The sequence below is a fragment of the Ornithodoros turicata genome, unplaced genomic scaffold (assembly GCF_037126465.1).
Source record: "Ornithodoros turicata isolate Travis unplaced genomic scaffold, ASM3712646v1 Chromosome14, whole genome shotgun sequence".
NCBI lineage: Eukaryota > Metazoa > Arthropoda > Arachnida > Ixodida > Argasidae > Ornithodoros > Ornithodoros turicata.
Window position 1 is genome coordinate 1,445,151 of NW_026999314.1, and position 14,612 is coordinate 1,459,762.

General features: G+C 49.6%; 1 protein-coding gene across 1 annotated transcript; it reads right to left on the reverse strand.

Moving 5' to 3' along the window:
- Window positions 1-9,763: 9,763 nt before the first annotated feature.
- Window positions 9,764-10,605, reverse strand: LOC135372296 (uncharacterized). The gene is made up of 2 exons (XM_064605941.1): window positions 9,997-10,605; window positions 9,764-9,880 (listed from the first exon to the last, which is right to left on the reverse strand). Exons 1-2 carry the CDS (start codon window positions 10,603-10,605, stop codon window positions 9,764-9,766), a joined length of 726 nt encoding a protein of 241 aa, XP_064462011.1.
- Window positions 10,606-14,612: the final 4,007 nt, after the last annotated feature.

The following is a 14,612-nucleotide window of genomic DNA, read 5'->3' on the forward strand; positions in this document are numbered from 1 at the left end:
CATCTATCTAACCGAGAAGGTGGACTCGGTGTGATATGCATTGAGTGGACGGCAGCTGCAGTCCAATTTAAGGCCATGGCTCGGATGGCGCGACTCAGAGACCCTTTCATTGACGCAATCTTGTCCAATGGCCTCAACGAAAATCTACAGCGCCTTGCTTCGCATCTGGGCATCCCTGCCTGGATAACCGATAGATATCACGTTGATGATGCGATCTTCCACTTAAAAAAGGAGTTCTGGAAGAGAAGGCAGGCGGCCTACAACAATAAAGGCCTCTTTTCTCACGTGAATGAGCCCGCGGGTAACACTTGGCTCGCATGCGATTCAAAATTGTTAAAAGATGGCGATCGCATAAAAGCGCTCCGGCTGCGTACAAATCTCCATCCATCTCGGGCGCTGTCAAATAAACATGCGAGTGACCCGAAGATGCGCAGTTGCAGACATTGTGGTCAGGCGGATGAAACAGCCTTTCACATACTTCAACAATGTGAAAAGGTACACCTTCCTCGCGTCGCCCGGCATGACTTCATAACCAAGCAAATCAGCAGACTCCTTCGGCAGCACGACCCTGAGGCGACAGTAGTACAAGAAAAGTTAATAACGTCGACCTCGGGAGTCAGACTTAAACCTGATCTAATTTACACCAAGGGAGATGAGGTGGTCGTGCTGGACGTTGCTATTGCTTGGGATGCCAGCCCAGCCACCCTTTCCGACATGAACAAGGCCAAGGCCGCGAAATACTCTTGCCTGGCGGCATCCTACCCCGATAAACGTTTTTCAGTATATGGCCTCGCTTTTGGCGCGAGAGGGGGTACGTGTGCTGGCACACGCAGGGCCCTTCGCGACCTCGGCCTCTCGAGTGGTGACGTTTCTTGGCTGGCTGCCAAAGTTTTAGTGGGCAGTCTTATTTGTTTATCCCGTTTTAATCGCATGGTTTGAAGAAAGTCTTTTATGGAGCACAGTTGGTTTTATTTTGCGACCAGTACCATCTTGTGGTAGTTTTTAATTTTTCTGGGCCTTTTCCACTTTTATTTGTTTTTATAAAAGTGGCTGCCTTGGGCCCTCTGGCCGGAAGGCTGACCTTGACTTTGGTTGAGGCCTGGGTCCAAGGCCACCCACTTTTGGTTGCCTCCCCTTTATTTTTAACCCCTTTCGGGGGGAAAGTCGGTGTTTTAGCCAAATCAACGCCATTCCACTCATTCGAAGCTTTTCTCCACATTCGGATCCTGCATCTCAAGAGAAAATTGAAAATGTATGGTGTAACGGCGGGGGAATATATTGTGTTCTTTCAAAGACATATCGCTACCGTCCCTTACAAAGACCGCAGCACCGGCGTACGCCATTGCAATTGAGGAAGTGACTGCAGCCATGCAGCTGATCGACAGGAAATCTGCCCCTGGTCCCGACGGGGTTACGGTGGATAAGATCCGAGCCGTGCCTCCCAGCATCTTACTGCACATTTTGAACAACTTTTTCCAATTTAGAAGGCTTCCTAATGAACTCAAACAAGCCAAAACAGTTTTCATACCCAAGAAGTCCACTCCTCAGTCAGCTGCAGAACTTAGGCCTATCTCTATGTCCCCGATGCTCTGCCGCCTTTACTCAAGAATTCTGCTTCGCAGACTCTCCGAAGATAACTCTTTCCACCCACTGCAAGGAGGGTTCCTGGACGACCGGGGAACGAGCACTAACTTGTTGGCCCTCCAGGCTTTGATGAAGATCCTCAAAAAGAGGAAAAATAGTCTGTACGCTTGTAGCCTTGACGTCCGCAAGGCCTTCGACACCGTCTCCCACGAGGCCATTGCTGCAGCCATGAGGGGCAGGGACGTTCCTGATCATTACGTGGAAGTGGTCAGGGACTTGTATAAGAACTGTTCCACAGTGTTCCACTGGAACGGCATAACGGACGGAAGGGGAGTACCAGTGAATCAGGGTATAAAACAAGGAGACCCCCTTTCGCCGTTCTTGTTCAACTCCGTTCTAGATCCCTTGCTCCAAATGGCGAACGCTTCCGGCCTCGGGGTGGAGGTTGAACGACGCGATGGCCTTTGCGGACGATGTCATGCTATACTCATCCAGCTTGGAGGGCCTCAGGGCGTTGATTAGAATGACGGAAAACTACCTTGCCCGCACCGGTCTTGTCCATAACCCTCAAAAATCGCAATACTTCGGTTGGCGATACGATGGAACCACTAAGTGGTTTGATTATGACATTCAACCTCTCAGCATCGGGGGCACAGTGGTACAGCCTAGAGGTAGGGACGTGCCAATAACATATCTTGGCCTTAAGTTGTTCGTAAATAGACCATCAAGAGTGGAAGATGCGACCACTGAGCGCATGATCGATATTATTTGTAGGGCAGCGCTTAAACCCTTTCAGAAATTGAAATGCATCAAGCAGCTTATTGTGCCCAGATTACTTTATCAAACATCCAACGTTTTGGGTCTTCTATCCCAGGCATCTAAGCGGGATAAGGCGATACGTAATTTGGTGAAACGGACACTTCACCTGCCTCACTCCTTCCCTAGTGTCCACATACATCTTCCGAATAGGGAAGGAGGCCTTGGGGTGACTAGTCTCGAGTGGGTGGCGGCTGCTGTCCAATACAAGGCAACTGCGAGAATGTCTAGACTCGCCCATCCCTTTATCGACGCAGTCCTGAGTGTGGGTTTGCACGATAATACTCGGAGAATTGCGGCGCACCTTGGGATCCCGGAGGGTGTCACCAGAAAGGAAGACGTTAATGAAGCGATTAACTCCCTGAGAAAAGACTATTGGAAGAAGAAGAGGGAGGCTTACAATAACAAAAGTCTCTTCGCCCATCTCAGGGAGCCGGTGGGGAACACTTGGTTGGGGTGCGATTCCCGATTACTTAAAGACGGCGACCGTATTAAAGCCCTCCGTCTGCGCACCAACCTGTTCCCCACCAGAGCGCTATCCAATAAGCACTCAAGGGATCCCAGGGCTCGTGATTGTCGACATTGTGGCCAAGCGGTGGAGACTACTTTCCATATTCTACAAGAATGCGAGCGCGTCCACCTACCGAGAGTGGCGCGCCACAACTTCATCGCTGGCCACATTGCTCGATTAATAAGGCACCACAATCCGGGGGCGTCGGTGCAGGAAGAGATGATGATGATGATGATTGGAGTTTAATGGCGCATTGACAACAAAGTGCAGGAAGAGAGGCTGATCACTTCGACAGAGGGCACTAGGCTAAAGCCCGATCTCGTCGTCACCCGTGGCGACGAGGTCGTGGTGTTGGACATAGCCATCGCGTGGGACGCCAGCCCCACCACCCTCTCGGACATAAACAGAGCGAAGGCCGCGAAGTACGCTTGCCTAAGGCAAACCTTCCCCGAGCATCACTTTTACGTGAACGGGTCGTCATTTGGGGCTCGGGGAGGGACTTGTACAGGAACCCGGAGAGTGCTTCGCGACCTCGGACTGACCAATAGCGACATTTCATGGCTCGCCGCGAAAGCGCTAGTAGGGAGCCTCATTTGCTTAAGCAGATTCAACAAAATGGTCTAACTGCTTTTCTTCTTTTTATCGGAGCTCAGATGTTTTTTATATTGCGACTTACCATCTTGGTGGTGGTTTTGTATTTCCTGGGTTTTATTTTTCCCACTTTTATTGATTTTATAAAAGTGGCTGCCTTGGGTCCAGTGGCCGAAAGGCTGACCTCGACTCAGTTGTGGTCTGGACCAAAGGACACCCACTTTTGGTCGCAACCCCTTATATTTTTACCCCATCCGTGGGGAAAGTTACCGTTTTAGCCAAATCAACGCCATTCCACTCATTCGAAGCTTTTCGCCACATTCGGATCCTGCATCTCAAGAGAAAATTGAAAATGTATGGTGTAACGGCGGGGCAATATATTGTGTTCTTTCGGTAGCCAAATCAACGCCATTCCACTCATTCGAAGCTTTTCTCCACATTCGGATCCTGCATCTCAAGAGAAAATTGAAAAGGTATGGTGTAACGGCGGGGGAATATATTGTGTTCTTTCCGGCCTTTGCTTCGGTGCGCGTGGTGGCACCTGTACGTCTACTAGAAACTCGCTTAGGGCGCTAGGCTTGTCATGGTCTGACATTGCCTGGTTAGCCTCCAAGGTCCTGGTGGGCAGTCTAATATGCCTATCGCGTTTTAATCGCAAGGTGTAGATGTTTCCTTCACCGTTGTTTCGTGTTTGCTTATCACTTAGGTGTCTCTTGGATCAGCTTTTTTAGCGGTGTCCTCTGATTATTGGAGTGTTTTCACCTCTTATTGGTTTTAAGTTTTCCTTCGTGCCCGCATGAAGGAGAACCATTGTGACCCATTTGGCAGACCATCGCTGGCTCTTTGAGCCGGGTTACAATGTGGGCTCCTTTGGGCATTTCGTTTTTTACCCTCGTTTGGGGGAAATTGTTTTAGTAGCCAAATAAACGCCATTCCACTCATTCGAAGCTTTTCGTCACATTCGGATCCTGCATCTCAAGAGAACATTGAAAAGGTATGGTGTAACGGCGGGGGAATATATTGTGTTCTTTGGGGGGGGGGGGGTTGCCAAGGTTTTTCCCCCGAGCGATTTGTTTTGTTGCTGTGCACACTGTGAGCTTTGCTTCGTGTGAGTTTCTGATCTCTTCTCGAGTGTTCCTTGACCTTGGCAACCGGGCAGGCCCACGTCCCCGTCGTACCCCCTGGGCGGGAGCCAGAGTTTTTCTGGCTCCCGGCGAAGAGGCCTGCCAAAGGGTCGTTGACCCGTGGAGTGCGGAAATTGTGTGTTTCAAATTATTCTAAGAGCTAGGTCCACTGCCTAGTCTCCTACCGCACCCCAACCCTTTCCCCTTTTAATGCCACGTGCTCCTTTTTCACGAGTGATGGAGCAAGAAATCTTTCTGTATCCTCCTGAGGATCTCACATGTAGGCTTTGTGGAAGTGTTTCCACAGCCCGGTCAAAATTTCAGGACCACTACGCGGAGAACCACAATATTGAAATCCTCTGGAGATGTTCAAAGTGTTTGGAGAAGGTACTGCATCCCATCAAGTCAATATCTTCCCACCTGTCCAAATGTGCCCGAAAGCAGCCCGCTGCCACGCAGCCTCAAGATCGCGCTGCACAGATGAGCGGCACGGCGGATCATGCAATGGCATCTGCTCCTGAACTGGGCCAGTCGGAAGCCTCTCGTACTACCATTCTTTCTTACGGAAGATGGACCGACTCGGAATTTAGAGCTTTAGCCAACCTCGAGGTTTCTTTGGGAACCCATCCGTTTATTAATCACGAATTGGCTAAGAGGTTCACGACCAGATCACTTATGAGTATTCGCATGCAAAGGCACCAGCCGCGCTATAAGGAGATCTACCAGATAGCTTTGCAGAATCCGGTCGTGATGGCTCTATCTTCTGTCCCTACTTTAGCTAGATGCTGATGATGATGATTCGGGTTTTTATGGCGCATGAGCAACTAAGGCTATAATGCGCCAATACTGTGATATATGATCTCTTTACCAGTTAAAAGATAACGATGAATTTAAAACTGATATAAACATAAAAAATATATATGAATTCAGATATCTCTTAGGTATCCAGTGTCCCTAAAAAACTTGTAAACTCTGCTAAAACTTACAAGCGGCTCATCGCCCAGCAAAAGGGCTGGGTGAAGAGGAATTCTATACTGGTAGAACTCAGAAAAATGAATTTGGCGATGATGTTCCTGGAGAGGGCAGCTGATGAGAATGTGAAGAATAGACAACTGCTCAGCACAGTGCACACACTGAGGTGGGTCCGTCTGGAGAATTAAAAATCCATGTGTGAGAAATGTGTGGCCGATACGCAAACGAGACATGACTACTTCATAAAGCCTCTCTTTGAAAACTCCTGCAGGCTTACCTACATTGCACTTGATCAAATGTAATTTATTATTTGTCTGTGTGTCCCAGTCATGTTGCCATTTTAAGTTGATTGCTCTACGCAAGGCAGACCTCAGATCCTGAGCTGGTACGTCAAAGGGGGTTATGTCACCTGAGAGTGCGTTGGTAGCCGCTGTGTCCGCGAGCTCGTTACCGGGTATCCCGACGTGGCTGGGCACCCAGCAAAGTGTCAAGGAAAGACCTGTGTTAATTATGCGGCTAGACAGGTGTTTTGCTCGAAGAACGAGGAGGTTTTTTGGTGGTTGCAGGCTACATATAGCCTGCAGGCAACTAAGTGAATCAGTATACACAACTGATGACCTGATGGAAAGTCGTAGTATATGATTAAGTGCCAAGATTACGCCATAGACTTCTGCGGTGAAAATGGAAGTTGTGTTTGGCAATCGATGCGATCTACAAGATGTGTCTGTAACCATTGCACATGAGACACCGGTGTCCGTTCTGGAACCATCTGTGTAAAATGCGACATGGTCCCCAAAACCTTCTTTTATAGACAGAAACTCTTGCAGGAGTACGGCTGTGGGGGTTTCGTGTTTCTTGTACTGCAACAAAGATGTATTGTGTTCGGGCGGTGGTTGCCACGGAGCAATCCTCCCACTAGTTCCTACAGGCGTAGAATCGTACTCTGAAAAACCGTGTGTTTCAATTTCCTGCAGGATTCGCAAGCTGAAAGGAGGTGTACATGACGGTTTGTTAAGAAATAACTGTTTGCAGCGTGTCTGAGTAACACAAGAGATAGCTGGGTGCTGTGGATAACTTCGTACTTTTAGTGCATATGTGGAGGCAAGGTAAAATCTCCGCCTTTCTAATGACCACTCGTTGCACTCCACATAGAGACTCTCGACCGGCGATGTGCGAAACGCTCCCAAGACCAGTCGCAGTCCCTGGTGGTGGACAGGGTCTAGAGCTCTCAAGACGGACTTTCGTGCAGAGCCGTACACGACAGATCCATAGTCAAGCTTGGAACGGATGCAAGATGTGTAGATGCGACGCAGAACCTCACGGTCTGCACCCCAGGATCTATGTGACAAGATTTTGAGAATGTTCAGCGATTTCCCACATTTACTTTTTAGGTTCCTTATGTGAGGGTTGAAAGTGAGCTTGCGGTCAAAAAGTATACCCAGGAATTTATGCTCAGATTTGACCGTAATATCTTGGCCATTCATTTTAAGTTCTGGCTCAGGAAACATACCCCTTACTCTTGAGAAGGGTACGCAAACCGTTTTCTCAGGTGAGAAATTAAATCCATTCTCAGATGACCATTTTGCTAATTTGTTCACACAGAGCTGGAGTTGTCTCTCACATCTTGAAATGCTTGTAGACGAACAAGATATCTGAACATCGTCAACGTATAGTGAGTACATGACGGATGGCGGAATAGCGTGCACAATAGAGTTCATTTTGACTATGAAGAGTGTGACACTCAGAACGGAACCCTGTGGGACACCGTTCTCCTGAATAAAAGAACGTGAGAGTGATGTGCCCAACTGGACTCTAAAAGTTCTGTCCTGTAGAAAATTTGCGATGCACCGGAGCATACGACCGCGTACACCGAAATTGTACAAGTCGCGAACGATACCATATCGCCATGCTGTATCGTACGCTTTTTGAATATCGAAAAATATGGAAATACAATGCTGTTTTCTGACAAACGCTTCCCTGATTACAGTTTCCAGCCGCAGCAGATGATCAGTGGTTGAGTGGGCGGCTCTAAATCCGCACTGATACCTGTCGAGACATCCATTTTCTTCGAGGAAGTACATCAGGCGGTAGTTAACCATGCGCTCGAACGTTTTGCCTAAACAACTTGTAAGGGCTATAGGCCTGTAGCTACATGCGTTGGAAGGATCTTTCCCTGGCTTCAAAAGTGGAATGACTGTCGCCACTTTCCAACGAGATGGAAGTTCACCCTGATTCCAAACTGAATTGAAAAAGTGCAGAAGACCTTCTAGTGATGTTTTTGATAAGTGCTGCAACATGCTGTACGTGATTCGATCTGGCCCTGGTGCTGTTTGTTTTGGGGACGACAGAGCACGCAGCAGCTCCATCAAACAAAATGATTTATTAAAAGCATGTCTGTCATTGGTGCCATATGTAATTTTGAATTTCTCAGCATCATCTTTGACTTTTAAGAAATCCCTGGTGTAGTGAGAGGAAGAAGAAACGCTCTGGAAGTGTTCTCCCAAGACATCTGCCTGTTCTTCTAAAGTTTGGCACACCGTACCATTCCTCTCCAAGAGAGGAATAGAGAAGCTTGTGTAACTGCCCTTTATTTTCTTTAATCGATCCCACACAACCTTAGTTGGGGTATTGCTATTCAAGGAGGAGACAAAACCCTTCCACGATTCACTCTTTGCTTGTCGGCGTGTCCACCTAGCTTTTGCTCGAGCTCTCTTAAACGCCAGTAGATTTGCTGGGGTTGGATACCGCCGGAACTTACCCCAAGCACGGTTCTGCTCTTTTCGTGTATTTCCACAGTCCTCTGACCACCAAGGCTTGCAAAGCCTGGGCAGTTGACCTGATGACTGTGGAATGGACTTGGTTGCTGCTTTTACAAGTGTGTCTGTTACATAGTTATTTGCGTCATTAATGTTCAACCCAAGGAGGGACTCTACAGAAAGTGTGGCTTCTTGTTTAAAGAGGTTCCAGTCTGCTAACTGTATCTTCCAACGAGGTGGGCGGGTTCTAATAGCACCTGATGGTCGATTGATCTCTAAAACGACAGGGAAGTGATCGCTACCATAGGGGTTTTCGTCCACTGTCCATGAAATGTCCTGAAATACAGATGGACTGCACAGCGAAATATCTATGGCCGAAAAGGACTGCGAAGCAGCATTAACATGAGTAGCGTTTCCTGCATTGAGCAGGCAGATAGGTAAGGATGCTAATAATTTCTCAAACATTTTGCCTCGGGTGTCAACTTTGGAACAACCCCAGAGCAAATGATGCGCATTGAAATCTCCCAGTAGTAGAAAAGGCGATGGGAGCTGATTAATAAGATCCTCAAGCTGTCTCTGTTCGACCCTGACTGATGGCAGTAGGTATAAAGAGCATACCGTCACTACACGGTCAGTGCAGATCTGTACAGCAATGGCCTCAAGATTTGTGGAAAGTGGAACGTCTCTCGTGGGAAGTGTTCTGGCCGTGAGAATGGCCACACCTCCGGAAGCACGTGCCGTGTCTGTTCGGTCCTTACGGTAAACGTTCCACCGTCGGAGGTGGAAAGGGGTATCTGGAATCAAATTTGTTTCTTGGAGACAGAAACAGACAGCATGATGTTTGTCTGCCAAATCATGGACGTCATCAAGATTCTTCAGCAAACCCCGGCAGTTCCACTGAATAATGCTCTGGGAACCCATAAGAAATGCACAGAAGAGGAAAAAGAATATAGACTGAACGACTACTCTAAGGTGTAAAGACCTTGTGGAACAACTGTCCATGAATGCGGATGGATTAAGGAGCTTGTACTCTCGGTGGAGGAACCCTTTGTTGTTGTTCCTTGGCTTTTCCTCCTCGTCCTCGGCCAGCTTTTTTCCCTCTCTGTTCCTTGCCCATGGAAAGACTTGGTAGACTCGAAGACGACTTCTGAGAGCCGCAGTCGTCGTCGTCGAGATCCATGCTCTGACTCGTGTTTTGAGACAGGCCCATGGCAATCCCGTCCCAAACGGAAGGGGATGCAACAACCTCCTCCGAGGTTAACATTGCATCTCCCTGGCTGTTTGTCTGAGAGGCCACTGGAGGAGAGCCCTCAGTGTCCCTCTCTTTGTGTTGGGGAGTGTGGAGGGGAGCCCCAGAGGTCTGGGTCTCCACCGATACTCTGAGTGGTGCCACTCCCCTGCGCACCACATCAGAGAAGGTTCCTTTCTTCTGGAACACCAATTGTGCCTTTGCTGCACTGTATGTGATATTTTGTTCCGTTTTCAGCTTGAGGATCTGTTTCTCCTCCTTCCAACACGGACATGATCTGGAGTAAACAGGGTGGTTACCCTTGCAATTGGCACACTGAAAGTCATTGCTGCACGACTCTGACGAATGGTCTTTGCCTGAGCACTTAGCACAGACGGGCTGCCCACGGCATACCTGAGAACCGTGGCCAAACCGCTGGCACTTGTAACAGCGACTCGGATTTGGGATGTAAGCCCTCACATTGCAACTGAGGTAACCGGCTTTGATTGTGTCTGGCAGCTTGTGGAGCTTGAAAGAAAGGATTATGTGCTTTGTTGGGATTTCTTTCCCATCCCTACGCATGACTATGCGCTTTACGGCTACCACACCGTGCTGTTGTAGGCCTTCTTGAAGTTCCGATTCCGAACAGTCAAGAAGGTCGCTCTCAGAAATTACTCCTTTAACAATGTTGAGACTCCGGTGTGAACTTACTGTGACAGATATCCCATTGATGCTTGTCAGTGAAAGAAGCTCACTGCTTTGCTCTCGCTTTTCAACATGGTCCTGGATATCTCCAGAGCCCAGTTTCTTGGCATTGTATTCTTTACCTATCAGCTGTTCAAGTGCTTTCGCTATTACAAAAGGAGATACCTTTGACAGTGGTCTTGTGTCATCATTCGAGTGGACAACGAGAAACTTTGCAAACCATGGTTCGGGTGTTGAGGTATTTAAATCAATTTGCTGGTACTCGGTGCGGAACCGTTTCCGATTCCGATCTCGGGGTTTTAAAGAAGAGGAAGCCATAAAGGTGACAATACAATTCGATGCAAGGGTCCTGCCGCCCACCACGGAGCCCAACCAGGGGACCGCGTTTGACGCAGTAGCAGGTACGCCTACACTATACCCAAGTGCAGCTTCTGGAGAGTGAAAGACTGCCCAAGGTTGACCCTTGCCGCCAAAGAAGGTGAAAGGAGAAGGATTAGAAGGAAAGGATACAAATGAGAAAGTAATGAGCGTGGGAGATGACGACTAAGCTGAATAGTCCTGGCCGGGCCTTCCAGGACCACCCGTCTATGGGAAGCAGGGGCCAAAGCGGTGTGTTGCTTTCCCGGAGGGGCCCCGAAGGGTCCTAAACAACCTCCGGGTCCACTCAACCGCCAGGATCCCCCTTTCCCCAGACACGGGAAAGCCACGCACAGCGATACGTGGGGGTCTCCCTCCTGCGGCGACCCAACCGTGAGTGCAGGAGGGGGCTACTGCGGCTCCTGCCGGGCGATGGGGGCGCCAAGTTCCCGACGCCGGGGTTTAGCTAGATGCTCAGACACCGAGAGACAATCTGAGAAAGAGATAGGAGCGGCTGCGGGTCGGGCACATGATGAAAGGAATGATGGAGGGGCCACGGACCCCATTACGCAAAGTCAATCTTCTCACAGTGATGTGACATTTGTGGCCCAGGATTGGTCCCAGTACGACATGATGGAACTATCTCGTTCATTGAGCATGAGTACGGAGACAATGGAGCCTGAGCTACACAATACTTCTTCGAATGCCACCTATCAGAGCTAGCTGAACTGCTGGCCGGGGAGGCTTTTAGATCCCCTAGCAAACAATGGCTGATGGGTAACCTGGGTCCGAGCATGGCCCGGGTGTCTGTGCAGAGTGAATTTGGTGCAGGGGAGAGTGACGACGTCACGCCCCATACATTGTTTATCGCACCTGATGGTATTGATGTTCCATTGATCAGGAACGGGGGTTCTGTTGGTGAGACGGCAGGCTTGCGTTCGCCCGGGTCCACGGCGTCGGGGGTGGCGCCGCCCTTGCCCCTGGATCCTGGAGGGGCTCAGCCCTTGCAGGCCGAGCGACGATTGTCTGAGGTACTCAGTCTTTTTGAAGAGGTTGGGCTATTGGATACCTCGCTTGCGAGGAGGATTGCAACCACACCTATATCTCAATCAGACCTTGAGTCCATTTTTCGACATTTCGGAGTTGCGTTGGGTCCGAGATCTAATAAACAATCAAGGGCTAACAATCAGCGGAAGGGCCACTCTCAGAGAGGCAACAGACGTGAGAGGAAGAAGCGTAAATTCAATGAGGACCAGCGTCTGTATCGTTTGGGCCCCCGTGCATTGATGAACCAACTGATGTCAGAGGACCAGGATGGTTCTACATTACTTAAACTTGAAGAGATCCAGGAGTTTTACGAACCTATATTCTCGAATTCGTCTGGTTCAACGGGTATAGAGATCCCGTCCCGTGTTAAGGCTGTTGTGGATACCACACCCTTTACTTACGAGGAGGTGGTCGACACACTTCGGCAAATGGATAAGAAGGCGGCACCTGGTCCTGACCACATGAAAGTGAGCGATCTGTTTGTGATCCCACCCAAGATGCTATGTCTGATTTTGAATAATTTCTTTATTCACAAGGTCATTCCCCCTGAGCTAAAGAGATCAAGGACGGTTTTCATACCGAAGAAAGTTACGCCAAGATCAGCGGCGGAAGTAAGACCGATCACAATGTCACCTGTGATATGTCGTATATACTCTCGTCTGCTCCTCCGTAGGCTCTCGGCCGAGAATTCCTTTCATCCCCTTCAGGGGGGTTTCCAAGAAGACAGAGGGACAAGCACTAACCTTCTGGCCCTACAGGCTCTCATGAAGATCTTAAAGAAGCAGAAAAAGAGCCTGTATGCGGTGAGCTTGGATGTCCGCAAGGCCTTCGATTGTGTGTCGCACGAGGCCATCATCGCAGCTGCGGAAGGGAGGGACATCCCCGAAGACTTTTTACAAGTATTGCGAGACCTTTACGAGGGATGTTCGACATCATTTTGCTGGAACGGCAAGACCAATGGGAGAGAGGTGCCAGTTAATCAGGGTATTAAACAAGGAGACCCTCTCTCTCCCTTTTTGTTTAATGCCGTTCTGGACCCCTTCCGGCAGCTGGCGAATGATTCGGGCCTCGGGGTTCAGATAGAGCGACATCATGCGGCAGCGATGGCCTTCGCGGACGACCTCCTGCTCTTTTCATCGAGTTTGGAGGGCCTGAAATCGTTGGTGCGGATGTCTGAGGACTATCTCGGCCGAGCAGGCTTGAGCCTGAACCCGACAAAATCGCAGTATTTCGGATGGCGGTACGACGGGAGAGTGAAATGGTTTAATTACGACGTTCCGCCGCTGGAGATAGGAGGTGCCTTGATCTCTCCTCGAGGGAAGGACAACCCCGTTACTTACCTGGGGGTACGGATTTATGTGAATAAGTTGTCGAGGGTGGAGGATCCGGTGGGGGACCAGATGATCGCTCTGATACGAACTGCTGCACTAAAACCGTTCCAGAAGCTGAGGTGTGTTGGCCAGCTTGTCTTACCCCGCCTCCTTTACCAGAATGCGAACATTTGGGGTCTGGTATCCCAGGCCTCTAAGAAGGATAAAGTGATTAGAAACCTGGTGAAGCAGATCCTTCATTTACCACTGTCCTTCCCCAGTATACATGTCCACTTACCTAACCGGGAGGGTGGCCTCGGGGTGCTCAGTCTGGAGTGGACTGCCGCAGTGGTTCAGGACAAAGGAATGGCACGGATGGCTCGCCTCTCGCACCCTTTCATCGATGGGTTGCTGTCTCTCGGCTTGCGAGACAATATGGAACGTTTGGCCACTCACCTCGGGATCCCGTGCGGAATTACGGGCCGGCGCGATGTAGACGTCGCGTTGACGATCGCACGAAGGGAGTACTGGGACGGAAGAGCGAACGCTTACAACAACAAGGGCCTTTTTGCACACAGGAAGGAGCCAGTCGGGAATTCCTGGCTGGCTTGCGATTCCCACTTAATTAAAGATGGGGATCGCATTAAGGCCCTGCGTCTTCAAACGAACCTCTTCCCAACCAGGACTCTGTCGAACAAGCATGCGCGGGATCCCGAGGCTCGAGATTGTCGCCATTGTGGTCAGAAGCCGGAGACAGCGTTCCATATCTTACAGGAATGCGAGCGCATCCATTTGCCACGTGTCGAGCGACATAACTTTATAGCCAAGCAAGTCGCTCGCCTACTTCGGCAGTACAACCCGGACGCGACAGTCGTGGAGGAGAAGCTAATGACGTCCAACACTGGTCTCAGGCTAAAACCGGACCTCGTGATGTCAAGGGGAGACAAGGTTATTATCCTTGATGTGGCGATAGCCTGGGACGCCTCCTCCGCGACCTTATCCGATATGAACAAGGCTAAGGCAGATAAGTATGCCTGTTTGGCGACCTCCTTCCCAGATAGTCATGTCTCGACATATGGACTAACATTTGGAGCCCGTGGAGGCACGTGCGCCGGTACCCGCCGGGCACTCCGCGATTTGGGTTGCTCGAGAAGCGACGTCTCCAGGTTGGCTGCGAAAGCTTTAGTTGGCAGCTTGATCTGCCTCACAAGGTTTAATAACGTTGTTTAGTTATGGAGTTTTATTGGAGCACGTGTGTGTTTTTATCGACCTTTGCCATCTTGGTGGGGTGTTATTTGTTTTTACTGGAATGCCTGCTTTTATATTCTTTTATAAAAGTGGCCGCCTTGGGCCCGCTGGTCGATAGACTAACTGCGGTATCCGTGGTGGGGCCCAAGGACTCCCACTTTTCGTCGTTTTTTACCCCCCTTTTTTTTTAACCTCCGTGTGGAGGACGTTGATAGTTTTAGCCAAATCAACGCCATTCCACTCATTCGAAGCTTTTCTCCACATTCCGATCCTGCATCCCAAGAGGCTAAGAGGTCCGCCACAGGGTAAAACCCTGCCGAGCGTGGAATTTGTTGGTCTTAATTATCGTTTGAGAACTAGGTT

Bases quoted from the DNA above. Each gene is read 5' to 3' on its own strand.
- LOC135372296 (XM_064605941.1), bottom strand. From the start codon at position 10,605: ATGGCTTCCTCTTCTTTAAAACCCCGAGATCGGAATCGGAAACGGTTC. The intron at 9,881-9,996 runs GTATGCCGTGGG...TGTTTACTCCAG, and splicing joins GGTTTGGCCACGGTTCTCAG to ATCATGTCCGTGTTGGAAGG.